We start from the raw sequence: 25,999 nt of genomic DNA, 5'->3' as shown, positions 1-25,999 counted from the left end.
GGCAGGTGTGTGAGGTTTTTTTGGATTGGCTGTAAGCTGCTTTGGGAATTCCTTTCTCGGTCAGGTTATTTTAGGATTGAGTTGTTGGTCATCTTTCTCTTAGATCTTTGGTTCTTGAAATTCCTTTGTGTTAGGTGGAGTTCCAGTGCCAGTTGAACAAACTAATGCTTTGCCCAGCAGGTATGAGTTCCCTGCCTGGTTGAAATGAAACCAGTATCCCTTAGATTGTTGACTGGAACAAAGACATAAATCAGTAGTTGTCAAAGCTTTGATGCAGATTATCTCTATATAGTTTTGCATTTGTCCTTCTGGCGGAAGACTACTTTTGTTATAATGAGGCCATGCTGAAGGCACCACTTGGTTTTTGTCATGCTATTTTTCTCAGTGGATATCTCTCCAGACATTGGTGTCCTGTCAACACTGGCATTAAGGTCCACCATAAGGATGATCTTTACTTTGGAGTGGCAATGAATGCTACGAAGGTTAGAGTAGAAATTTTTCTTAATATCTTTATCCTCGTAGTGTCAGGACATAATCATTGATGATTGGCATATTGATTGCAGCTGAACAGAAGTGTCATGAGCATTTCATTTATACAATTGTGTATTTCTGGCAGTGCATCCAAGATCCGGATGGCAAAAAACAAATCTTGAAATCAAAGATTGCTGTCAGCCTTGCCTTTCTAATAGAAGGCATATTCCCTTCTTTGTTCTATCAGCTGTTCCTTTCCGAGAAGGCATGAGCAAGGATCTCCTAACAGGTCATCACAGTGTGCAAGCTACTCCAGTATGTCAAGTTGGCAATCCATAGAGCGTCGTCAATGATTGACCAGGTTTAATGGAGATTAACATTTAAGATGTGAACCACACTCACACAACATGAGCAGTTCAGCATCTTGTATTTTCTCCAAGCTGTTGGCAAACTCAACTTGTCTGTGTCTTGATAAAATGCCATTGTTTTTGTCTTTCATATATTCCAATGCTAATGCATCATATTGTTATTGTAAATGTTATAGAATCATTGAGATGTACAGCACGGAAACAGACCCTTTGGTCCAACTAGTCCATGCCGACCAGATATCCCAACCTAATCTAATCCCATTTGCCCTCTAGTTCTGGACTCCCCCACCCCAGGGTCTATTTATCCTGTCCACGCCCCTCAAGATTTTGTAAACCTCTATATGGTCACCCCTCAGCTCCAGGGAAAATAGCCCCCGAATATCCAACCTCTCGCTCTGGCTCAAATCCTCCAATCCTGGCAACATCCTTGTAAATCTTTTCTGAACCCCCTTCAAGTTTCACAACAATCATCTGATAGCAAGGAGTCTAGAATTGCATGCAATATTCCAAAGGTGGCCTAACTAATGTCCTGTACAGCTGGAAGTTGACCTCCCAACTCCTGTACTCAATACTCTGACCAATAAAAGAAAGCATCCCAAATACTGCCTTTACCTATCCTATCTACCTGCGACTCTGCTTTCAAGGAGCTCTGAACCTGCACTCCAAGGTCTCTTTGTTCAGCAACACTCGCTAGGACCTTACCATTTAAGTGTATAAGTCTTGCTAAGATTTGCTTTCCCAAAATACAGGGCCTCGCATTTATCTAAATTAAACTCCATCTGCCACTCCTCAGCCCATTGGTCCATCTGATCAAGATCTCATTGTAATCTGAGGTAACCTTCTTCACTGTCCACTACACCTCCAATTTTTGGTGTCATCTGCAAACTGACTAACTATACCTCTTATGCCCATATCCAAATCATTTATATAAATTGTGAAAAGTAGTCGACCCAGCACCAATCCTTGTGGCATTTCACTGGTCACAGGCCTCCAGTCTGAAAAACAACCCTCCACCACCACTCTCTGTCTTCTACCTTTGAGACTGTATCCAAATAGCTAGTTCTCCCTGTATTCCGTGAGATCTAATCTTGCTCACCAGTCTCCCCTGGGGAACCTTGTTGAACGCTTTACTAAAGTCCATATAGATCATGTCTACCGCTCTGCCCTCATCAATCCTCTTTGTTACTTGTTCAAAAACTCAATCAAGTTTGTGAGACATGATTTCCCATGCACAAAGCCATGTTGACTATCCTTAATCAGTCCTTGCCTTTCCAAATACATGTACATCCTGTCCCTCAGGATACCCTCCAACAACTTGCCCACTGCAGATGTCAGGCTCAAGTTGAACAATTGATGGGAGATTTGTTTAGCCAGTTTTCTCCTCTTCAATTTTTTCCTGTTGTAGTGATTTTTTGTCTACAAGGTAGGTTCATGGACAATCGATGGTTCTCTAATATTTCCTTCATACTTTATAGACAGTTCCAGGTATTGAACAATGGGAATATAAGATCAGAAGGAATTGGAGGAATGACCATATAGCTTATTTAGCTTATTACACTATTTAGTAGATTAAGGCTGATCGAGTCCCCAAACTTTGTCAGAATGCCATGTGAGAGACAAAGCCTATGTCACTGTCTTTTTATTAACACTTAAAAACAGCAGCCACTGGTTAACAATTAGCGAGGGGAACCATGGATGATTCAGAATTCCATCTTTTTTTTGCCCTGATATTCTTGTGATTCTGTCCTGATTAGTGCAAGATGACCAGCTTCAGCAACAATTTTTTTTCCAGCAATTTGTTTTTTAGTCACTGATTGTTGGCAGATATTTCTGTTTTCATTATTTTCTTCCTAGTTTTTCATGTTTGGCACTCATACTTTTCCCAAATTTTCAGATATGGTTTGTACAGCTCACCCTTTGATCCAGTTCTGTTCGATTTAGAAATGGGTGGTTCATCCTGCAAAAATGCCTGTAATAGCAGCTCGTGTGTACAATCTGATGAAATAGATCTCTCTGATGTACTATCAGGTAAGAGTTCAAATGATGATGTCTGCTGAAGCTAGTAAATTTGAATTTACTGTAAATGCTTGAACTGAATTGTGCTGATTCGTCATTTCCCTAATCACTTTTAAATTTTAATGTGGATAATGCTGATAATTTGTTCAATGTGGTGTTCAAGGAAAGAGTTTAGCACAATAATATCCTGTTTGCTGATAATATAAAAATGCATATGGAGAGAATTATTGATGTACAGGTAAGCTTTGGTTCACTACACTGTTCTGTCAACCTGCTTTGCCTGATGGAAGTGAGACCGAATACAAACTTTGGTTTATTCGATTAAGATTGCTCACATGTGAAATTGATAGGAAGCTAAATATCAGCTGGACTATGGAGGCTTTCCCCGACTATGATGGTCCCCCCATTCTGTGAGGGCCAGAAAGAATGAGACTGTCCTGTCTTTATTCAATGAAGAATTGGATATAATCGATGCAAATGCATTTGCTGTCCAAATCAGTTGCCATAAATAAGCTTCTTATGCACATGCTTTGCAAAACAGTTCTGAGTGATATTATGCACAAAGTTTGTATTTATTAAATAAAAAACTGGAAATGAAACAAAACCAGAAATTGCTAGAAAAGCTCATCAGGCCTGGCAGCATTGGGACCCGAAACGTTAACTCTGCTTTGTCACCAAAGATGCTGCCAGACTTGCTGAGTTTTTCCCAGCAATTTTTGTTTTCATTGTTGAGATTTACTATGTTGGTAGTTCAAACAAAACTTGCAAAAGCATTTTTTTGTTGCGGTACAACCTGCGAACTTAAGTTTTATTTTGCACTTCTGTATTTTATTGTTATGTTTATATGATACTATTGCTGCTTGCGTAATGCAGGCAAGTATGGCAGCACTGCAGTATTGAGGTGAACTTTCTTATATTACTTGAGTAGTTATTACCCTGTTGTTCCAGAAGCATGTATGCCAGTTAATCTGTGATGCAGGCTTGCTGGCTGAGATCAGAATAGAGTTTTTGAATTATGTGGATTTTTCATTCCCCTTCCTTTTCAAAGCCAGCCTTGTGCAAATTGTGAATCCTCAAGTTGAAGTTGCATGATATGTAAGAAATAGCTGGTGTACCAACAGAGCAGATTTCGTGACATCCACATCCCCAGTACTTTACAGAATCTAGAGTTTTGTAATATCTTTCCATAATTTGCAATATTCTTAGTTGTACAACATCAATCAACATCATTTTCCTTAAGTCATATCAATGTTGTTCAAAGTACCAAGAGAACCACACATCAAATCACACATTAAGATAATTTTGTGGATAGGAAACATAAATTCAGTAATTTTAAACGATCAAATTATCTGTATATAGATTCAAAATGTGGTTAAAGTTTACTGACTTAGTGCCACTAAGTTCTGCTATATTCAGGCAACTTTGTATTGAAATATCCATTTCAATATACTTACAATTTGACCCTTATTTTGTAGAGGTAAAAATTCCAATAACTTTGATTCCATTGTCTGAAAGTATTTGATTAATGAAAATGTCACTTTTTCTTCTTGAAGCTAGATCTTTCATTTCATTCTGTAAAACTTTCTCGTCAAATTAGATAGCCTGGTTTTGAATGTTTATTAACTGGTGTTGCACCTTTTTTAACTCTCTGATTTGATTTTTGTTTTCTGCTTCTATATGTTATCAAATGTAAGGCAAACACCTAATTGTAAGTATTGACTCTTCTGCAGGGAATGGAAAGATGAGCAATTGTGCTGCAGCAGAGGGCAGTTTCACAGCTCTGACTGGACTCTTGGAAGTGGAACCTCTGCACTTCAGTTGCATTTCAACAAGTGATGGCACAAGAGTGGAGAGAGATGATGCAAGTAGGTTGTGAAATACTAAGTGATGAATAGAGATGCTCATTTCTATGGAACCTGGCCACCTATTCCATGTGACCAAATGTCCTGGGTTAACCTCCCCATGCTGCCAAATGGAAATTGCCAAAAGGCATGTGAAATTGCTAACTCTTATTTTCCCAAGGAGCATAGTCATATAGCACAGAAGCAGACCCATTGGTTCAACTTGTCCATGCCTCATAGGTTTCCCAAGCCAAACTAGTCCCATTGCCTGCATTTGGCCCATATCCCTCTAAACCTTTCCTATTCGTGTACCTGTCCAAATGTCTTTTAAATGTTGTAACTATACTTGCCTCTGCACTTCCTCTGGCAGCTCATTCCATTCATGCATCATCCTCTATAAAAAGGTTGCCCCTCAGGTCCCTTTTAAATCTTTCCCTTCACACTTTTAAACTTACGTCCTATAATTTTGAAGTCTTCTATCTTGGGGAAAAGCGCTTTGGTATTCACCTTATCCATGTCTCAGGATTTTATAAACCTCTATAAGGTCACCCCTCAATCTCCTGCACTCCAGGGAAAAATAAATCCCAGCCTATCCAGTCTCTCCTTATAACTCAAACTTTCCAGACCCAGTAATGTTCTCGTAAATCTTATCTGCACCCTTTACAATTTAATAACATCCTTCCTATAGCAGGGTAACCAGAACTATATGCAGTACTCCAAAAGTGGCCTCACCAATGTCCTGTACATCTGCAACATGATGTCCTAACTCCTGTCCTGAAATCTGACCAATGAAACCAAATGCCGTCTTCACCACCCTGTCTACCTGTGATGCCACTTTCAAGGAACTATGTACCTGTGCCCCGAGGTCTCTGTTTGACATGCTGCCCAGAGCCCTACCATTAACTGTGTAAGTCCTACCCTGATTGTCTTACCAAAATGCAATACCTTGCATTTATCTCGGCTCAATGACCCAGCTGATCAATGACTCTTGGCTGGATCCTTCTCTGTCTACCATGCCATCAATTTTGGTGTCATCTGCAAACTTACAAACATGCTTCCGATATTCTCATTCAAATAATTTATACAAATGTTGAGCAAAGTGGACCCCCAGCACTGATCCCTGTGGAATCCTCTCCCACCATCCTCTATCTCCTACTGTCAAGCCAATTTTGTATCCAATTTGCAAGCTCTCCCTAGATTCCATGTGATCTAATTTACTAACTAATCTATCATTTGGAATCTTGATGAAGACCTTGCTAAAGTCCATGCAGATAAGGTCTGCAGGTCTGTACTCTATCCTCTTGGTTGGATCCTCAAAAAACTCAATTAAGTTTGAGACGCAATTTCCCATGCAGAAAGCCACTCTGACTATCCCTAAACAGTTCTTACCTCTTCAAATGTAAATCCTGTCTCTCAGAATCTGCTCCAGCAACTTACCCACCATTGGCATCAGACTCGCCACTCTGTAGTTCCCTGGCTTTTCCTTGTAGCCTTTGCTAAATAAAGACACAACATTAGCCATCCTCCAGCACCTCACTGTGGCTGTGAATGATGTGAACATCTCTGCCACGTGCCCTGCAACTTTTTTCCCTAGCTTTCCATCATGTCCTGGGATACACTTGATCAAGTCCCAGCGATTCATCTAGCTTTATGCATTTTAAGATGTCCAGCACCACCACCTCTATAATGTGGACTGTTTTCAAGAAATGAATATTTGCCCCAAGTTTCCTACCTTCCATGTCTTTCTCCACAGTAAATACTAATGTGAAATATTTGTTTAGTAACTCACCTATCCCATGTGATTCCAACGTAAATGCCTTGTCGATTTTTTAAGGAGCCTTGTTCTCCCCCTAGTTTCTGTTTTGTCCTTAATGCACTTGTAGAATCGCTTATGATTCTCCTTAACCCTTATCTCCAAAGCTATCTCATATCCCCTTTTTGCCTTCCTGATTTTCCCCTTAAATATGCCCCTACTCCTTAAGGGATTCACTTGATCCCAGCTGTCTATACGTGAGTAATAGAGATGTACAGCAGGGAAACAGACCCTCTCATGCAACTTGTCCATGCCGACCAGACAACCTAAATTCATCTAGTCTCATTTGCCAGCATTTGGCCCATAATCCTCTAAACCTTTCTTGTTCATGTACCCGTCAGTGCCTTTTAAATGTTGTAAATGTATCAGCCTCCACCACTTCCTCTGGCAGCTCATTGCCTCCTTGTCTTTGACCAGAACCTCAACATCTCTAGATATCCAATGTTTCTACTTCAACAGCCTTGCTCTTCACTCGAACAGGAACATGCTGTCTCTGAACTCTTCATTATCTCACTTTTGAAAACCTCCCATTTGGCTGTCTCCCTTTATCTGCGAATAGCCTATCCCAATCAACTTTTCAAAGTTCATGTCTCATGTCAAAGTTGGTTGTGCTCTGAATTTAAACTTGAACTTTTATACAAGGCCTATCCTTTTTCATAACTAATAGAATTATGGTCACTGATCCCAGAGTGCACCCCTGTAACACCTCATTTACTTGCCCTACCTTATTTCCCAAGAGAAGAGTTTTGCTCCTTTTCACATAGGTATATTTACATACTGATGAAGAAAATTTTAATGAACGCACTTTACACATTCCTCCCAATTCAAGCCCTTAACACTATGCCAGTCCCAGTCTATTGTTGGAAAGTTAAAAAGCCCCAGCTATGCAACCCTATTATTCTTAGATATGAGGTCTTCCTCCATATTTGCTCCTTAGTTTTCCACTGACTATTGGAGGGGGCCTATAGTATGACCATCCTCAGTCTCATCCACTAATTAAATTAATGTCCCAAAACAAATGTGGATGTAAATAGTCACTGTTGAGATAAGTGACCATGCAGTTGGATTCATTTTTTTTTAATGTTCAATGGCAAAGAAGACATGTAGTGGACCCCAGTATCCTCATTGTTGCCAGCAGATCATTTAAGCAGCAGCCTAAAACAAACATCGAACATTGGAGAAACTCAGCAGGTCAGGCACCACCTATAGAGAGACATAGGATTATCATTTGGAATCTGGTATAATTCCCCTTCTGAAACATTTTTCTTTCAAATCAAAATATAAATTATTTTTAAAAACTGCAAATGTTTCTGCTTTCCTGTTGTTTAGTGACTGGCTTTGGGCTTACAACAGCAGTGGGTGGACTTACAACTGGCACAGTAGGAGAGGCCTCAACAGCCCTGAGTTCAGCAGCTCAAGTAGCCCTTCAGTCCCTTTCCCATGCAATGGCCTCAGCAGAGCAACAGCTACAGGTTCTGCAGGAGAAACAACAACAGTTGCTAAAACTTCAGCAACAGGTGAGTGGTGCTAATTTAATTCTATTTGTTGCTTTTAGAAGCCATTATTAAATTTTGGCCACAGTTTTGCTGTATGCTTGTAAATTGAAGTATGTTACCTTTTATTCTTCATAATCAGCAAAATGTTTAGCAGCATTCTGATGCACAAATGAAATGAGTATTTTTATGTTACTGTTGATCATGGACAAACCTAGTGTGAATATAGATGGTAAATGGGGTAGTTTCTTCTCACAAGCTCAGACTCGAAAAACAAAATCTCATTTTTTTGTGTTTTTTTTACTAACTTGTAATTGACAACCCAATGCAATAAGGTAGGTTAATGAATTACTCTTTTTCTTAAATATAACAGAAGGCCAAGCTGGAAGCCAAGTTGCATCAGACTACGGCAGCAGCAGTAGCAGCGTCAGCACCTGGAGTCGGACCTGTTCACAACTCTGTGCCTTCTAGTGCCTCCACAGCACCTGGCTTTTTTATACACCCTGCTGATGTCATTCCACCCACTCCCAAAACAACGCCATTGTTCATGACTCCGCCATTAACACCACCCAATGAGGCAGTTTCTGCAGCAATCAGTGCAGAGTTAGCACAGCTCTTTCCTGGCTCAGTTATTGATCCTCATCCTGTTACTGTGGCCATTCATTCAAAAAATACCAACAAGACCAAAGCGGTATGTTTGGGAATATCCCACTAATGTACATATTTTTCAAATTCCTGTGCATATTTAAATATATGTAGGTTTTTAGAATCTGTTAAACATCAATTGCGCACAATTGCAATTAACCTTTTTTAAAAACTGACTGCCTTTTGCAATTAGCTGAATTAACTCACTGATTAGGTTCAACATTGGTTTTTGCAAGGCATTTCAGGATGATTTACAAGAATCTTGTAACAATCACTTTGTGGAAATGCAGCATCATAGATAGAAATTGTTGGGTGAGAAACAAATAATTAGCATTAGCAGATATTAACTTCAGATGGAGAATAATAGCAAATGATATAAATCTGTGGGCAGTGCCAGACCCACTTTGTTCATGTTGATGATTTAAATTTGTATTTGGATGCAGGGAGAACAGGATAACAATTTGCTGCCAGATCTAAAATCATGGATTTTAGAAGAAAAATTGGAAACTAGAGAAATTTATATTAACAGACTATCTTGTCCATTGTGTGTGCCAGCTGTCAAGTAGTCATAGAGTCTAATCCCACTAGCCCTCATCCACAAGGAATAGAGCTTTCTTAGCGACTGGATGGAATTCCTTATGATTTTGTACGTTTCCACCTGGCAAGCTTTCAGCCTCTTCTTTCCACAGACCCTAGTTGATTGAATCTTTCTTCAGAAGTAAAATTTTCTTGTCCAGACAATATTCTTGTAAAATTCTTTGTACTCTCTCTAGTACAGTCACATATTTTCTATTATACATTTAGCAGAAATCCAGCTGTTGCCTACAAATATAAATTTATCAGTAAGATACTGAATGAGTTTTAGGAGTTTAAATACATTTTTCCTTTCATATGTGGTCTGCCCAGAGGTGTGACTTCAGTTCATTGCCTGCTATGCCGAAGCCTGAGCTGTTTCTCTTGGTAGTTTTTGTTAGTGATGGTTTGATGTTGCATTTTGAGGGCAGGGCGGGGAGACTGGTCCTACGTTTACCTTGGTAGGATGGGAATTGGATCCGAGCTGATGGCATTGACCTGAATCACATGTTAAAAAATTGGAGCTAATTGTCCCCTTTTTTTGAATCCTGAAGGAGTTTCAATTAATAATTCAGTGAAAATATGTAATTTGAAAAGGCCAAGAGTATTTTGGGTTTTATAAGTAGGGATATAGAGTGATGAGTTAAAGAGAACATTGATACATTGCATGATCAGGCCTCAATTAGAGTGCTGTGTTAATTTTGGGTTGACTAATGTAGAAAAATAACTTTCTTTTGTGATAGTTTTCGAGCAGTGTGGAAGTGCTATGTGCAATGTTTGTGTCACTTTGCAGTCAATAAAAGGTTAATAATTTGGGAATTGTAATTTGCATGTTGTGCATAATTCTTTGTTTGATGCATAATGCATGAAATAATACTACTCAATGGGTAGGCATGATTCACTTTTGTTTCAGTTGACCTTTTTGCTGACAGAAATATATTTGGGGTTTGTATGTTGACTTTGTAAATGAAGCTCAAGTGGCTGTATTTTTCATATAATGTTTTATTTAATTATTAATTTTTGGATGTTAATGTGTTTTTTTTATTTTTAGAGTCCTCTGGGAACTGGTCTAGCTCTAGCAATTTCCCATGCTTCTCACCTACTTCAGCCTCCACCACATCAGTCTATTATCATTGAACGAATGCACTCTGGTACATAAACCTTTTATTATAATTGTAATATTGCAGTAGTTTGGAGCTGTATAAAACATTCTTTTTTTTATGAGCAGTTTTCTTCTTCCTGGTATGCATTTACTCCTTTTTTTTCCCAAATGTCTGTTATCTTGTAGCTTCACCAAAATGGCCATTTTCATGAAAGTAAAATGGACAATTTAGGCAGGCGGTTTGATTCTGAAGTGCCTCAGGTGATGCATTCTTACCTGATGCGTATTAGCATTCCTTTCCAACAGAAATTCCAAGCTGATTGTTAGAAACATGAATTCTGACTGATTTATTTCCTGTCTAGCTGGGGATAACAAGATTGACTGTCATGCTCTGCTTTGGTTGAAATCTATTATTGGACTTTGGAATTACGTGCAGCAGAAGTATTTGCTATCATTAGCAGTTGAATTCCTGCTCCCTTCTTAGAAACGTTAAATTATATCCACTTTTCAGATTGTAGGGTACTTTGATGAAAGAAGGAAGAGCACTGGGAAAAGATATGAAAACAAGCGGAGTAATTCTAATAACAATGCAACTTTAATTGGCTATTCTGCACATTTCCAAGGTGCTTTAGTTGGCTACAAAATCTTGTCACGCGTTCAACCAATATTAATTGCATTCATACTGATAATTAAATCTGCTTGTCTGCATATCCTTTGTATGTTTGACAATCTTAATTGAATTTTATTTTTCCAATTTAGGGGCACGACGGTTTGTGACACTGGACTTTGGGAGACCAATACTGTTGACTGATATATTGATTCCAACCTGTGGTGACTTGGCATCTTTATCAATCGACATTTGGACTCTGGGAGAAGAAGTGGATGGAAGACGTTTGGTAGTGGCTACAGATATTAGTACACACTCACTGATTCTTCATGATTTACTGCCTCCACCTGTTTGCAGGTTCATGAAGGTATGTAGCCTGTTAAAATACATTAATAACAACAATATACACTTTACAAAAACAAATCCAAAGAACTATGGATGCTGGAAAGCTGAAACAAAAACAGAAATTGCTGGAAAATGTCAGCAAGTCTGGTAACATTTGTGGGGAGAAAGCACATTTAATGTTTTGGGTCCGGTGACCCTTCAGAACAATATAACCTTATGTGGTGCCTTTTCAAATGAAATAAATATCTCGACATGCCTCCCAAAAATGTGCTCTGACAAGCTGAAAAGGAAATGTTACAGTAATTAAAAACCATGTAGAAGAGATGAGTTTAATGAAGGAAAAATAGATGCAGCAATTTAAGAAAGAAAATTTCAGAGCTTAGAATGCTGAAGACCTCGGAGGAGCAAAGCAATTTCTCAAAGTAAGTGATCAGAATTCCTGGGAAAGACTGATGAAAGTTTTGGAAATGCAGTGGGATAAGGCCGTGAAAGAACTTTTGAACACTTACGAGAATTTTAAATTTAACTTACAAAAGCAGATAGAAATATTGTTTCACAGACGCAAGTGATGGCTGGGTAAAACTTGATATGGGCAAGGAGAGTTTGGCAAGTTGAAGTTTATAAAGGGTAGTAACCAGTAATGAGAGCATTGTAGTGGTTGAATCTGGAGGTTACAGAGACATAGATAAGGATTTCAGTGGCAAATGGGTTGAAAGGGGATAGTTTGTAGAGATGAATGGAGACAGTTTTTGAGAAGGAGATTATATAGGGTCAGAAGCTGTACTTAGAGTAAAATGGGGCACCAATGTTCAAATGAGAAAAATCTCATTTAACTTGGGATCAGTGCCCAGGATATCATGAGTGTTACAGGACCAGAAACAATGAGAATTTTCAATTTGAGATAATTTGATGAAAATGCAATTGTGTGCAGTTTTGAATATTTCCTGTCACATACATTCTGAGTGAATAAAGTATTTATTTTTTATTTATAATAAAAAGAAAGTGTTGGAGACACTTAGCATGTCTGTTGAGAGACCAATAATTAACATTGAGAAATCAATTCTGAAGAGTCATATCAGACCTAATGTTAACTGTCTCTCTCCAAAGATGCTGTCAGATCTCCTGAGTTTCTCCAAGACTTCACTACTATTTCAGCCTTCCAACATCCAAAGTATTTTGCTTTTTTTAAATCCTTTATTACTTTTTTTTTAAACCAAGTCTTCCCATTTGCTTTGCAGATTACGGTGATTGGGCGTTATGGAAGTACAAATGCAAGAGCTAAAATACCGCTTGGTCTGTATTATGGGCACACCTACATATTACCATGGGAAAGTGAAATCAAACTAATTCATGACCCTCTAAAAGGTGAAAGTGATTCTGCAAGTCAGCCAGAAATGGAACAGCAATTAACAATGATGGTAGCTCTTCAAGAAGATATACAGTGCAGGTTAGTCTATTTATTTTAATAGGAAATAAAGACTGGGCCTTTTGTTTCCTTACCTATCCCTTGCAAATAATGATTTGTGCTGAGGCATACATCTCTTCTTGCTGGTGACTCTATAATTTTCCATTGAAGGAGCATTCTTAAAGTACGGCTTTTGGCTGTTTAATTATGGGATATGGAATAACGCAATCGAGTTCGCTAAGTTTTTTTGATAAGTAGATTTGACTATCAATTGCTGGAGCAATTGGTCTGGAGCAGAAAACCTCATTGCTTCCCCATTCACTAGTTTACAGGCTATGATGTATCTCCTCTTGATCCTAACTGCAACAAACAAACCTTACTATGATAGGAGCAAACTGTAAACAGCATATGAAACACAGTAAAATTATTTTAATATGTTAATACTTCCTGATTGAAGGAAAAGTGTTATCATTAACATAGCTTGAACTGAATTACAGTTGAGAAGATGATTTGCAATTCCTGAAAGGAAAAATGCAACACAGGAATTCATTGAACAGTTACATTTTGTCATGTGCATTCAAAGTTGTGAAAGTTTTAAATTACAAACAAATGTTTGAAACTCCCTTGCTTAAGCCATATAAAACATCAAGTTCATTGTGTGCGCTGATGACAAGGATACAGATACTTCAGTAATTGGACTATGAAAAGCCGATCTCTGTCTTTGACTGTGCGGAGATTTCTGCTTGGAGATAAGTGGGTAGCTGACTGAGGGTCGATTTACAATAGTGTGCCGTTTTTGATTGCACCTGAAGGGTAGTCAGTTAGCCAAAGTATTAGAGGGTTGCTATCCTTTGTGGATCCCTACATTGAGGACTAAGAATGAGGGGAGAAAGTCAGCTTTTTAAAACATTTAATTGTAGTTTTTACTGTTTATTACTGTGTATTTTATTTATTTTTTTGTTAATCAGTCTCCGTAGCAGTAATAGTAACCTCTTGTGGACTGGAAGGAATGATTTCCCTCAAATGAAGGGAAAAAGTCAACAAAAATTAAATAAAATTATATATTAGTGGGAACTATAGAACTAGTATGCTCATAATTTTGGTTGGCTGCAAGTACAGTAGATTCATCATTTGTAATTTGCTTTAACAGATATAACCTCGCTTGCCACAGGCTGGAAACTTTGTTGCAGAATATTGACCTTCCTCCACTGAACAGTGCTAACAATGCTCAGTACTTCCTAAGGAAGCCTGACAAAGCAGTCGAAGAGGATAGTAAAGTATTTTCAGCATATCAGGACTGCATTCAGTTGCAACTTCAGCTCAACTTGGCCCATCATGCTGTGCAACGCCTTAGGGTGGCTCTTGGATCCAGCAGGAAGACTCTGCCAGAAACCTACGACTCAATAGAATTAATCCAGAATTCTTCTACAGAGCAACTGCGCACAATCATCCGATACCTTCTAGACACATTGCTGAGCCTTTTACATTCGTCCAGTGGTTGGTGTCTCTTTCTCTTATCCCTTTGGAAGTGCTCATGTAAAATATGTTGCGTTGAACTAAATGACTATTGGGGGAGAGTACAACCATGGTTTCCTATGACTACATCAGCGGGTTAAGTGCCATTCTCTACTTGGAGACTAGGAAGGCAGAAGTAATGAGGGGTTTGGACATTTATAATACACACAAATCATAGATGACATTGATCATCTAATTCTCATCAAACATAAATTGTTTGCCTATTTAGGTATTCCAGCAAAGCAAATGTCACCATCCCTTAAAACCGCTTGCACTGAGAAAACGCTTTGCACTATCCCACTTTTACCTGCAAGTATTACTTCAGTTTCGTTGTGAGCATGCTTGAAGCTGCTTTGTAATGAGTTCTGAACTTTGAAATGTTGGCACACTTGAGGCGTTTTGCAGGAAGACGTGGATGTATGTAGCCTTTGTGAGATTAGCCTTTTGTAAATTGTTGCTGCTTCAGAAAGGTGGCACTGCACAATAGAACATAGAACAATACAGCGCAGAACAGGCCATTTGGCCCTCGACATTGCGCCGACCTGTGAACTATTCTCGGCCCGTTCCCCTACTCTATCCCAAAATCATCCATGTGCTTATCTAAGGATTATTTAAATTTCCCTAATATGGCTGAGTTGACTACATTAGCAGGTAGGACATTTCACACCCTTACCACTGTCTGCATAAAGAACCTGCCTCTGACATCTGTCTTAAATCTATTACCCCTCAATTTGTAGTTATGCCCCCTCGTACAAGCTGACGTCATCATCCTAGGAAAAAGACTTTCACAGTCTACCCTATCTAATCCTCTGATCATCTTGTATGTCTCTATCAAATCCCCACTTAGCTGCCTTCTTTCCAATGAGAACAGACCCAAGTGTCTCAGCCTTTCCTCATAAGACCTTCCCTCCAGCAAGGCAACATCCTGATAAATCTCGTCTGTACCTTTTCCAATGCTTTCACATCCTTCCCGAAATATGGTGACTAGAACTTTACACAATATTCCAAATGTGGCCGCACCAGCGTTTTGTATAGTTGCAGCATGATATTGTGGCTCCAGAACTCAATCCCTCTACGAATGAAACCTAACACACCGTATGCATTCTTAACAGCACTATCCACCTGGGTGGCAACTTTCAGGGATCTATGTATACGTGGACACAAGGTCCCTCTGCAAATCCACACTACCAAGAATCTTTCCATTGATCCAGTACTCTGCCTTCCTGTTATTCTTCCCAAAGTGCATCACCTCACATTTAGCTGCATTGAACTTCATTTACCACCTTCTGGATTAGTGATGCTGAAAGAGCACAGCAGTTCAGGCAGCATCTGAGGAGCAGTAAAATCGACGTTTCGGGCAAAAGCCCTTCATCAGGAATACAGGCAGAGAGCCTGAAGGATGGAGAGATAAGTGAGAGGAGGGTGGGGGTGGGGACAAAGTAGCATAGAGTACAATAGGTGAGTGGGGGAAGGGGATGAAGGTGATAGGTCGAGGGGGGTGGATGATGGAGTGGATAGGTGGAAAAGAAGATAGGCAGGTAGGACAAGTCATGGGGACAGTGCTGAGCTGGAAGTTTGGAACTGGGGTGAGGTGGGGAAGGGGAAATGAGGAAACTATTGAAGTCCACATTGATGCCCTGGGGTTGAAGTGTTCCGAGGCGGAAGATCTCCACCCTTCAGGCTCTCTGCCTGTATTCCTGATGAAGGGCTTTTGCCCGAAATGTCGATTTTACTGCTCCTCGGATGCTGCCTGAACTGCTGTGCTCTTCCAGCACCACCAATCCGGAATCTGGTTTCCAGCAACTGCAGTCATTGTTTTTATCCATTTACCACCTCTCAGCCCAATTCTGCAATTTATCCAAGTCCCCCTGCAACCTGTAACAGCCTTCCAAACTGTCCACTACTCCACACTAACCCATCCACCTATGCCTGCGTCTAAGTCATTTATGAAAATGACAAACAGCAGTGGTCACAAAACACATCCTTGTGGCACACCACCAGTAACCAGACTCCAGACTGAATATTTTCCATCAACCACCACTCGTTGCCGCCTTTCAGAATGCCAGTTTCTATCCAAACTGCTAAATCTCCCTCCATTCCATGCCTCTGCATTTTCTCCAACAGCCTACCATGTGGAACCTTATCAAAGGCTTTACTGAAGTCCATGTATACCACGTCAATTGCCCTACCCTCATCTATATGCTTGGTCACCTTCTCAAAAAACTTTGAGGTTTGTGAGACACAACCTGCCCTTGACGAAACTATGTTGACTATCTGAAATCAAATTGTTGCTTGCAAGATGATGATAAATCTTATCTCTTATAATCCTTTCCAAAACCCTTCCTACAACAGAAGTAAGGCTCACTGGTCTATAATTGCCTGGGTCATCTCTGCTGCCCTTCTTGATCAAGGACACAACATTTGCAATCCTCCAGTCCTCTGGTATTAAACCTGTAGACAATGATGATTCAAATATCAAAGCCAAAGGCTCTGCTATCTCCTCCCTAGCTTCCCAGAGAATCCTCGGATAAATCCCATTCTGTCCAGGGGACTTGTCTACTTTCACTCCTTCTAGAATTGATAACACTTGTTCGTAACTAACCTCGATCCTTTCTAGTCTAATATCTCGTACCTTATTCTTCTCCTCTACAATGTTCTCAGTTTCCTGAGTGAAAACCAATGAGAAATATTCGTTTAGCACCTCTCCGATCTCCACAGGATCCACACTTAACTTCCCACTTCTGTCTTTGACTGGCCCTATTCCTACCCTAGTCATCCTCTTATTCCTCACATACCCATAGAAAGCTTTAGGGTTCTCCTTTATTCTATTTGCTAAAGACTGCTCGTGTCTTTTCTATGCTCTTCTTAACTCTCTCTTCAAATCCTGCCTGTCTGATCTGTAACTCCATCGCCTCATCTGAGCCATCTTGCCTCATCAACACATAAGTCGTCTCCTTTTTAACAAGAGATGCAATTTCTGTAGTAAACCACGGTTCCCTTACCTTCTCACTTCCTCCCTGCCTGAGAGGGACATACTTATCAAGGACACGCAATATCTGTTCCTTAAACCAGCTCCACATTTCCATTGTCTGCATCCCCTGCATTCTGCTACCCCATTCTATGCATCCTAATTCTTGCCGAATCGCATTATAATTGCCCTTGCCCCATTGATAACTCTAGACCTGTGGCATGTACCTATCCCTTTCCATCGCTAAACTAAAAGTAACTGAATTATGGTGACTGTCTCCAAAGTGCTCACTTACAACTAAATCAAACACCTAGCCTGGTTCATTACCAAGCACCAGGTCCAGTGTGGCCTCTCCTCTTCGACATACTGTATCAGGAAACACTCCTGTACACATTGGACAAAAACTGATCCACCTGACGTACTAGAGTTATAGCATTTCCAATCAATGTTGGGGAAGTTGAAGTCCCCCATAATGACCATCCTGTTCCTTTCATTCCTGTCCAGAAAAATTTTGCCAATCCACTTCCACCTCACTGGAACTCTGCGGAGGCCTATAAAAAACTCCAGCAGTGTGACCTCTACTCTCCTGTTTCTAACAATGTATATTAGTGTTTGGGTTTATCCTGATATTTGTGGCTTTAAAATGGAGTATATAGAGTATGCAGCCTCTTTTTACAATCTCAGCCATTTTAGAACTTTGTCTCCAGCAACACGCAGAACATGTATGTTTCCAAATAATTTTTAGTGTCACTGGTATTCCAAGGCACAACCTACTGTTAAGAAGATGAAAGTTCAAATTATACCATAGTAGTATGTGGAATTTAAATTATTTTAAGATAATCTGGAGTTTAAAACTAGTCTCAGTATTGGTGACCATAAAGCATCATTGTTGTAAAAATTCATTTAGAGATTTAAAAAGATAAAAGGGGCATCATTTTTAGAGTGGTTAGTATGTGGAATGAACTGCCAGAGGAAGTGATGAGTGCAGGTATAGTTACAGCGTTTAAAAGATATTGGATAAATATATGACCAGGAAAGGTTTGGAAGGATATGGGCCGAACACAAGCCGGAACTAGTTTAATTTAGAATTATGATAGGTGTGGACTAGTTGGAACAAAAGATCTGCTTCCATGCTGTATAACTCTGATTTTTGAATGTGACAATAGAAACAAATAATTGACATTTCTTGAGTTATTTCAAGTAATTTATTACACATTGCCCGACATTAATCTTTAAAGAAAAGTCCAGATAATGTTTCTGTACATCATGCCTGTATTGATGAAAATAAGACTTAGATGTGTTGTATGGAATTGGTTGCGGCAGTCCTTATTATCTTTTTGCTAATGGTACATTTATGCATTTTTAAAATATTTGCAGGTCATGCTGTGCCAGCAGTTCTTCAAAACACTTTCCACGCACAGGCCTGTGAAGAACTATTTAAACATTTATGTATCAGTGGTACTCCAAAAATCCGATTGCATGCTGGACTGCTGCTCGTGCAGCTTTGTGGTGGTGAGAGGTGGTGGGGACAGTTCCTGTCTAATGTCTTACAAGAGCTTTATAATTCTGAACAACATCTCATCTTTCCACAGGACAGGTAGGTACACAATTCAAATTTCACCATGAGTAGTGTACAGCACATAAATGTAAATTTGATTGAAATAATCACAATTACATAAAACCTTGCATAAACTTAATTTTTTCAAAGCATTGCACATTAATTAAGAAAAAACATCTTTTACTTCAGCCCTAATAATTTGAACTATGTAACAATCCTAGCTATTTAAATAATTTTTGCTCCTTCAAAACAGTGCTTTTGATATAGGCCAAGCCAAGAAATTATTTAACTCATATTTGTTATTTCCATGAGCTTATAATTTATTATTTTCATTACTGTATCTTTATTTTAGGGTTTTTATGTTACTTTCCTGCTTTGGTCAGCGATCGCTGAGTAACAGTGGGGTCCTAGAAGGCCTGCTGAACCTTCTGGATAACTTATTATCATCTCTGCAACCACAAATGGCAACATACAGACGTACAGACGGTAAGCATGTAGTAAAATTTTAATGTGTGCCTTGAAATAATTCGTCTTTGAATATAATTTTTGTCTTTAGCAGGATTAACTTGCAATGAAATTTCTTTTTCAGATCAGTTTTTAATGGTTCATCATCTACATAAAATCCTTGTTAAGCAGTGATTTTAAAATGTACTTACAGTGCACTTACACAGTTGTTGTCCATCCTTAAGTTCCTCAGAAAAACCATACTGGTTAACTGCCTCCTTAAAACACTTCGGTCATTGCCTTGATAGTATTTAGAGGAAATTCCAGAATTTTGACCCAGCAAACGTTATGAATCCTGGTGCAGTTATATGTTAAGCAAATAACATTTTACAGTCCTTTTGATTAAAAATCTGATTCTAGTCAGATCTTGTATTGAAACCTTGCATACACTCTTCAGATTAGAACATTTGGCAAATGTTTGGTTCTTAGGCCTTTTCAAGTGTAGGACAGTTTAGTGCTAGTGGAAAATTATACCTCATTTATTTTGTTTTTAATTTTGTAGGTGTGCTGGACATCCCAATGGTCAGTTGGGTTGTAATGCTTGTGTCTCGGCTGTTGGACTACGTTGCAAGCGTTGAAGATGAGGTGGCTGCAGCCAAAAAGCCATTAAATGGTAAAGACAGAGAAAGGATGCTGTCAGGTAAATGTCATTACAAAGTTGCAATAAATTTAATTTCCAATTCAGTTTGCTCAATTTATCCTGATTTCAGGAATTCTCCTTTTTGCTGAAAACTTACAGCCAAATGACTTGCCTTGCATTTGCCACTGTTGGGAATAGTCCGTTTTCTTGCACACTACAGATTGGTTTGCCTCTGTGCAGCTCTAATAAAAAGCTCATAGTACAGGGGAACCTCGATTATCCAAACGTGATGAGCGGGCACTATTTCGTTCGGATAATTAATTAAATGTCTTTCCTCTGGGGCTTGGAGTTTTTAAAGTCTGTTCCCCGTTCAGGTGACTGCAGCAGCACCACAGTGTGCGAGCCCCCACCCCACCCCCCAAAAACCCCATGCACCTTCTCCTGCTCCCAGCCCCACGCAAAACCTTCTCCCGCTCCAAACCCCGTCCAACATTGCCCCCGCCCCCTCTCCGGGGCAGCTGGACTGGACACCCAACAACAAGACTGCTGCAGTTTCCTTTGTGGGGTAAGTCTCTAAAAAGCGCACACACGCAGCCACAGCCCCACACACAATGTTTTATTGCACCTTTTTGACTGGTTCCACTTTTGCCATGTACAGGATAATGTTGGAGAGATTATGTGGGGAAGGGGTGTGGGCACTCCCCTGTGTAGAACTCCAGGGAAACTGTGGGGAGAGAGGGCGGGCAGTAAGTCATTTGGAGACGATGCCTGTTTAATCACTGTAAACAAAAGGCGAGATCACTGTTAGAAAAGACGTCTTTGATGTAATGTTTCCATCGGGACCTCGAGATCTCCTTCGGATAATTGGTATTCGGATAATCAAGGTTCTTCTGTAATTATTGATAGGACAAAGCAGTTTTTTTTTGTGTCCTTCTGTGGTGCAGTGCAGAAACAGAAATGCACTGTGCCAGTAGACCTGATGGGATAATGTTAAGAAATCAATTTGGCCCAATCTGGAATGTTTTGAATTCTGAGGTAAACATTGTTTGCTTTAGAGTGTATTTAACTTCTGGAGGTCCCTATCTGTTCTAGGAAACCAGTGGAGCTTCATCAATAACAATCTTCAGTCACAGAGTTCAGGCAAAACTACCAAAGGGACCAGCAGTCTTGACCGATTATATTCAAGGAAAATTCGAAAGCAACTCATACACCATAAGCAGGTATTATTTAATCTGTTGTCTGCATGTGAACTTTATTTAAATTTTATACTCTGCTTCGTAATCTAGTACTTTGGCAAATGGTAAAGCTATCATAGTTTTTTTTGGTTTTCATAATCAAAATTGCTAGCGCACCAGTTGCAACATACATAGATGATTAATGGGGTCACTCTAAAATTGCTATATTTGGGAGAAAGAAGAATATTTTTCTGCCAGTTAGTGAGATTTAGGAAAATGTTCATTTCAGAAGGTTTGTCATTTTCAAGTTGGGCTGTGTGATACAGTGTAATCAGACTGATTTCAAATGGGTACCTCTGATGTGTTGTGCCAAGTGTTTGGATATGGTTTTCCACCTGTCTCTGCCCATGTGAGTTCCTGATTTTCACTGGCTGGTAATCAGATACTCATTCCCAGGGAGGGACAGTCAGCAGAATAGTTATTACAGGCATGCTTTTTGGCTGCATCAAGAGATGCATTTGCAGAAATCTTTGAGAAGATTACCTGTAAGTACTTACCAAGTTCTAGTGTGTGTTAATGGGATAAAATAAACGTCAGAGGAGCAACCTCGGTGGGGAAGAGACGGGAGAAAGTTGAGGACTCGTTAATATTTTAAAATAAAAACTGATCAGAGATTTTAAGGACTTATCGTGTAGTTTGTGTGTTTTGGGGTGTGTGTGCATATCAAACTGACTTTTGACTTAACCTTTTTTGCAGCAACTCAATTTGTTAAAAGCAAAACAAAAGGCATTAGTTGAGCAAATAGAAAAAGAGAAGATCCAGAGCAGCAAAGGATCTTCATATAAACTTTTGGTAGAACAGGCAAAGCTAAAGCAAGCTACGTCAAAGGTATGACGTCTGTTTTGTTCTATAGCTTAAGTCTTTAAAACGGTTGCTGTATTGTTGGTCCAGCACAGGACAATTTATTATTGCAACAAGTTGCATTTTATGTAGCACAAAAAATTATGCCCATGTGGTTTGCACAGGTGTAATCTTAAAAAAAAAAAAGCCACATTGGGTCAAGTGAACCAAAGCTTTGTCGGATAGTTCTGTTTGAAGTAGGAGAGGGTTGGGGTTAAGCTAATTTTTAGCAGGGGTATTTCAAAATCTAAGGTCGGGTCTTCTAATGCTGTGGCAGCCAGTTGTGGGGTAGAGCATGCACAAGATGTCTGAGTCAGAGGAGTAGTGAACTCAAGAAGAGGGTTGTTGTATGATTTGAGCAATATATCAATTTGGAGGGCTGAGGCCAAGAAATGAATCAAACACAAGGAAGGGAATTTTGCATTTTAAATGCTGAGAGGCTGTTGTCTAATGTTGGCAAGGGCCAGGGATGATCAGTTGAGTTGGATTTGATGTGAAGGAATGTGAATAGTGGTATTTGATGTGAAGGAATGTGAACGGTGGGATGAGGATGGGAAGCAGACCAGGACTTTTCAGTTATTGAGGTTGGAGCTCAACTCATAGTAATGGTAAGGGTAGATTGGTGAAGTGAAAGAGTGATGGAATTGAATTGGACCCCGAGGTTGCTAAAAGTCTGTTTAGCTTGGCTTGGTTAAGGAAATAGATGGAGCTAGCAAAGCATGGAATTTGTGGCATGAGCTGAAGGTGATGGCTTTAGTTTTCTCAGTGTTCTAATTCTAATTCATTCAAGTCTGCATATCTGATAAATATTAAATTAGGCAAAAGTGTAACAGGCAGATAAAACTGGGTGACAGCAGAGTCCATGTTGCTGCTGATCCATGGCTGTGGGCAGTGTTGCCAAGAATTGGTGTGCAGTGAGCAAGAGGTGAAGGGGTCAGGATCGACCATATGCTCTGAAGGTAATGAGTTAGGTAGAAAGGCTGTTGTTGGTGCTAATCTGGTTAAAATTCAAAAAGTGAAGGTGAATCAAGTGACTTAGGCAATTCACTTCTTTGGACAGTGACGAGACAGTGGAGAGAATGATGTTTGATTGTGTGGAAAGTATTAAGTAAGAACAAGGATGGATAATGCAGAAGAGTCATTTTGGGTGTAACTTTGGTTAGGAAAGCTTCAGTGCTGTCACAAGTGGAAACCTGACTGATGAAATTCAAACATGGGATTCCATGGAAGATGAGCATTTTAAAAGGGAAAGAGTGTACAATAAGTGTTCAGGGATTTTGAAGAGGATAGGGAACTGGGAGACAAGATGGTAGTTTTACAAGGGCAAAAGATTCAAGCATGGGTTCTTGAAGTGTGTGATTGGAGACGGGGAGTAATCCAAGGTGAGGATATCAGATAAAATATTGCATTTCCTGTGGACCAGGAAGGAAATATAGATTAAGAACAATTTAATGGGGATGGGACTATAAACATGGGATTAGGAGAGATGATAAAAGGATAAGAGAAGGTCCATTTTATTCTTTATATAGTTAGAACTTTATTTTGCCAATGGGTGTACTGCTAACTAAGATGTTGCTCAGGCTAGTTTTAATCCTAATTAGTTGTGGAAATTGTACAGTTTTTTTTCATCTTTTCCAATGTAGAAAAGTTCAGATTTTTGTCTATTTGTAATCTCAGTTGCATGCATGTAAATTCAGTAACATGGATTTGGTTGAAATGTTTATTAAATTTCATCTTAACTTCAACCCCATACTAGCATTTCAAAGACCTCATTCGTTTGCGCCGGACTGCAGAGTGGCCTCGCACTACTTTAGATTCAGAATCATCTTCAACGAAAGACTCCCCAGAAGTGGAACCCCTTCCTTTTACTTTGTCCCATGATCGCTGCATTGCTGTGGTTCAGAAGCTTGCACTTTTTCTTCTTTCCATGGACTTTACCTGTCATGCAGATTTGCTGCTCTTTGTCTGCAAGGTGAGTGTACAATGAGGATGACGAAAGAAATGCCCTCTGGAGCATAGTTAATAATTGCATTCCATTAATTTATACTTCATAAACTCTCTCAAACTTACTTTTCAGGGAGGTGGAGTAAACTGTAAGTTCAAAGCCTGTACTTTCTTATATAAACTACTAGAGGTACTTCACACTAATCAGAATATAAGAGATTATCATACTTTACAATGCAGAAATGTGTTTGATTTATTGTGGTAGTTTTCTCAAAGAGCTGATCATTTAGTCCCATTTTTCTTGTTTTTTTATTTCAGATGTTTCAATTCCCTTCTAGTTCCCCTTTACATTTAAAAGAAAAATGTTCTCCTGAACTCTTTCTTGGTTCTTTTGTTGCTTTAGGCTTATGCCCTCCAGTTATCAATTTACCGCCAGTGGAGTAAGTTTTACCTCGATCAAAACCAAAACTAATTTTGAACCTCTCTCTAAATTTCTCAGTCTTTTCTGTTATGATGAAATGAACGCCTGTTTTCATTATCTTTGTTTGGAACTTAAACTTTCTCTTAAATTTTGCTGTCTTGAAATCAAACAGTCTGAATGATGAGAGATGTTAAATAGAGGAAATCTAATAATTGTTCTTTTAAAATTCCAAGTGTTTCAGAGAAAAGGTGAATATTGGCCTAACTTGTACAAAACGGTAGATGTAATCTGCCACTTTAAAATATAAGGGTATTGTTTTCACAGTGCTGATGCTGTCATTTCATGCTAATGTATCAGTTTGGGCAAGCTGGCGTGGTTTTGAGCAATTCAGAAAACTTGGATTTCAGAAAGTTGATGCAACATCCTGAGTGATTTGGGGCCTTCTGAAGCCTCGTTGGATGACTAGTCAAATAGAGTGCAGGGAAACAAGAACCTACTGGTGGCGTTATAAACACGTTGTCCAGAGAAGGCTTCTCACTGAAGTGGGAGAGAATTTGAATGTGAGCCTCTGCAGTTGTCAGGTGTTTCAAACAATTTCTAGAATCAAGGAGAAGCCACAGGCATTGGTTAGTCACTAGGATATATGAAAGATGATAATATTTCGACAATGTTAGGATTTTGTTGAATGATTGTGGGATTTCAAAATAGACAGTTTGGAAATTGCTGAAGTTTCTTTGGAGTTTGTCCGTTCTCCCTTTAAACATGATTTCATCGTTCCTCTTGTCCAATTTCTTTGATGCGATTTTTAAATTTGAAGTATTTTAAAGAATATTTTACCATCAACCTCTTACAATTAAGCAATTTTAAGGGTTTAAGTTCCGACTGATAGAACAAACTAAAGTGTGCAAAGAAGGGAAGCCACAGACTATAATTTGTTTCCTTTATTCCATGTTTTTTTATTCATTCCTGCAATCCCAAGTAGTACAAGAATTGTTTAACAGAAGAAAGCTATTTGTTTTAAAAGTTGAAATAACATTGAGTGGGTAAGGGTGAAAATTGCCTAAGTATTTTGTGTGACATTCAAGGTGTTCAAGTTATGCTAATGTATGTATTTAGCACAATGAAAAACATCTGTGTAAAAAAGCTTATCTGAGATGTATGTACTTGATATTTGAAAATCCACATTTAAACTTGATCTTCTCCGTGTGGGTGTCCTTCTGTATTTTCACTTTTGATCTGCTCAGAAGGAAAAAATGACAAGAGTTTCTGCTCACTGATCTTTATCTTGTGACAGTGGTCAAATTCTCTCTCTCTCTCTCTGTCTGTCTCTCTCTCTCTGTCTGTCTCTCTCTCTCTGTCTGTCTCTCTCTCTCTGTCTGTCTCTCTCTCTCTGTCTGTCTCTCTCTCTCTGTCTGTCTCTCTCTCTCTGTCTGTCTCTCTCTCTCTGTCTGTCTCTCTCTCTCTGTCTGTCTCTCTCTCTCTGTCTGTCTCTCTCTCTCTGTCTGTCTCTCTCTCTCTGTCTGTCTCTCTCTCTCTGTCTGTCTCTCTCTCTCTGTCTGTCTCTCTCTCTCTGTCTGTCTCTCTCTCTCTGTCTGTCTCTCTCTCTCTGTCTGTCTCTCTCTCTCTGTCTGTCTCTCTCTCTCTGTCTGTCTCTCTCTCTCTGTCTGTCTCTCTCTCTCTGTCTGTCTCTCTCTCTCTGTCTGTCTCTCTCTCTCTGTCTGTCTCTCTCTCTCTGTCTGTCTCTCTCTCTCTGTC

The 25,999-nt window shown here is 39.4% G+C and overlaps 1 protein-coding gene across 5 annotated transcripts in view; it reads left to right on the top strand.

Moving 5' to 3' along the window:
- The window catches only part of birc6 (baculoviral IAP repeat containing 6), a 242,598-nt gene that overhangs the window by 73,721 nt on the left and 142,878 nt on the right, over positions 1–25,999 (top strand). For 4 of the 5 annotated variants that reach the window (XM_043695518.1, XM_043695519.1, XM_043695520.1 and 1 more), the window contains exons 22-35: positions 2,734–2,867; positions 4,586–4,720; positions 7,839–8,026; positions 8,376–8,693; positions 10,272–10,371; positions 11,082–11,296; positions 12,513–12,721; positions 13,830–14,176; positions 18,540–18,759; positions 19,073–19,206; positions 19,727–19,864; positions 20,897–21,024; positions 21,736–21,867; positions 23,636–23,851. In XM_043695518.1, coding sequence (XP_043551453.1) covers positions 2,734–2,867; positions 4,586–4,720; positions 7,839–8,026; positions 8,376–8,693; positions 10,272–10,371; positions 11,082–11,296; positions 12,513–12,721; positions 13,830–14,176; positions 18,540–18,759; positions 19,073–19,206; positions 19,727–19,864; positions 20,897–21,024; positions 21,736–21,867; positions 23,636–23,851 — 2,614 coding nt within the window. The remainder of the gene's footprint in view (positions 1–2,733; positions 2,868–4,585; positions 4,721–7,838; positions 8,027–8,375; positions 8,694–10,271; positions 10,372–11,081; positions 11,297–12,512; positions 12,722–13,829; positions 14,177–18,539; positions 18,760–19,072; positions 19,207–19,726; positions 19,865–20,896; positions 21,025–21,735; positions 21,868–23,635; positions 23,852–25,999) is intronic. The other variant, XM_043695521.1, reaches the window with a different exon arrangement.

This window comes from Chiloscyllium plagiosum, chromosome 9 (genome assembly GCF_004010195.1).
Source record: "Chiloscyllium plagiosum isolate BGI_BamShark_2017 chromosome 9, ASM401019v2, whole genome shotgun sequence".
NCBI lineage: Eukaryota > Metazoa > Chordata > Chondrichthyes > Orectolobiformes > Hemiscylliidae > Chiloscyllium > Chiloscyllium plagiosum.
The sequence above is the reverse complement of the archived record's forward strand: the minus strand, read 5'-3'. Positions and strand labels throughout refer to the sequence as shown.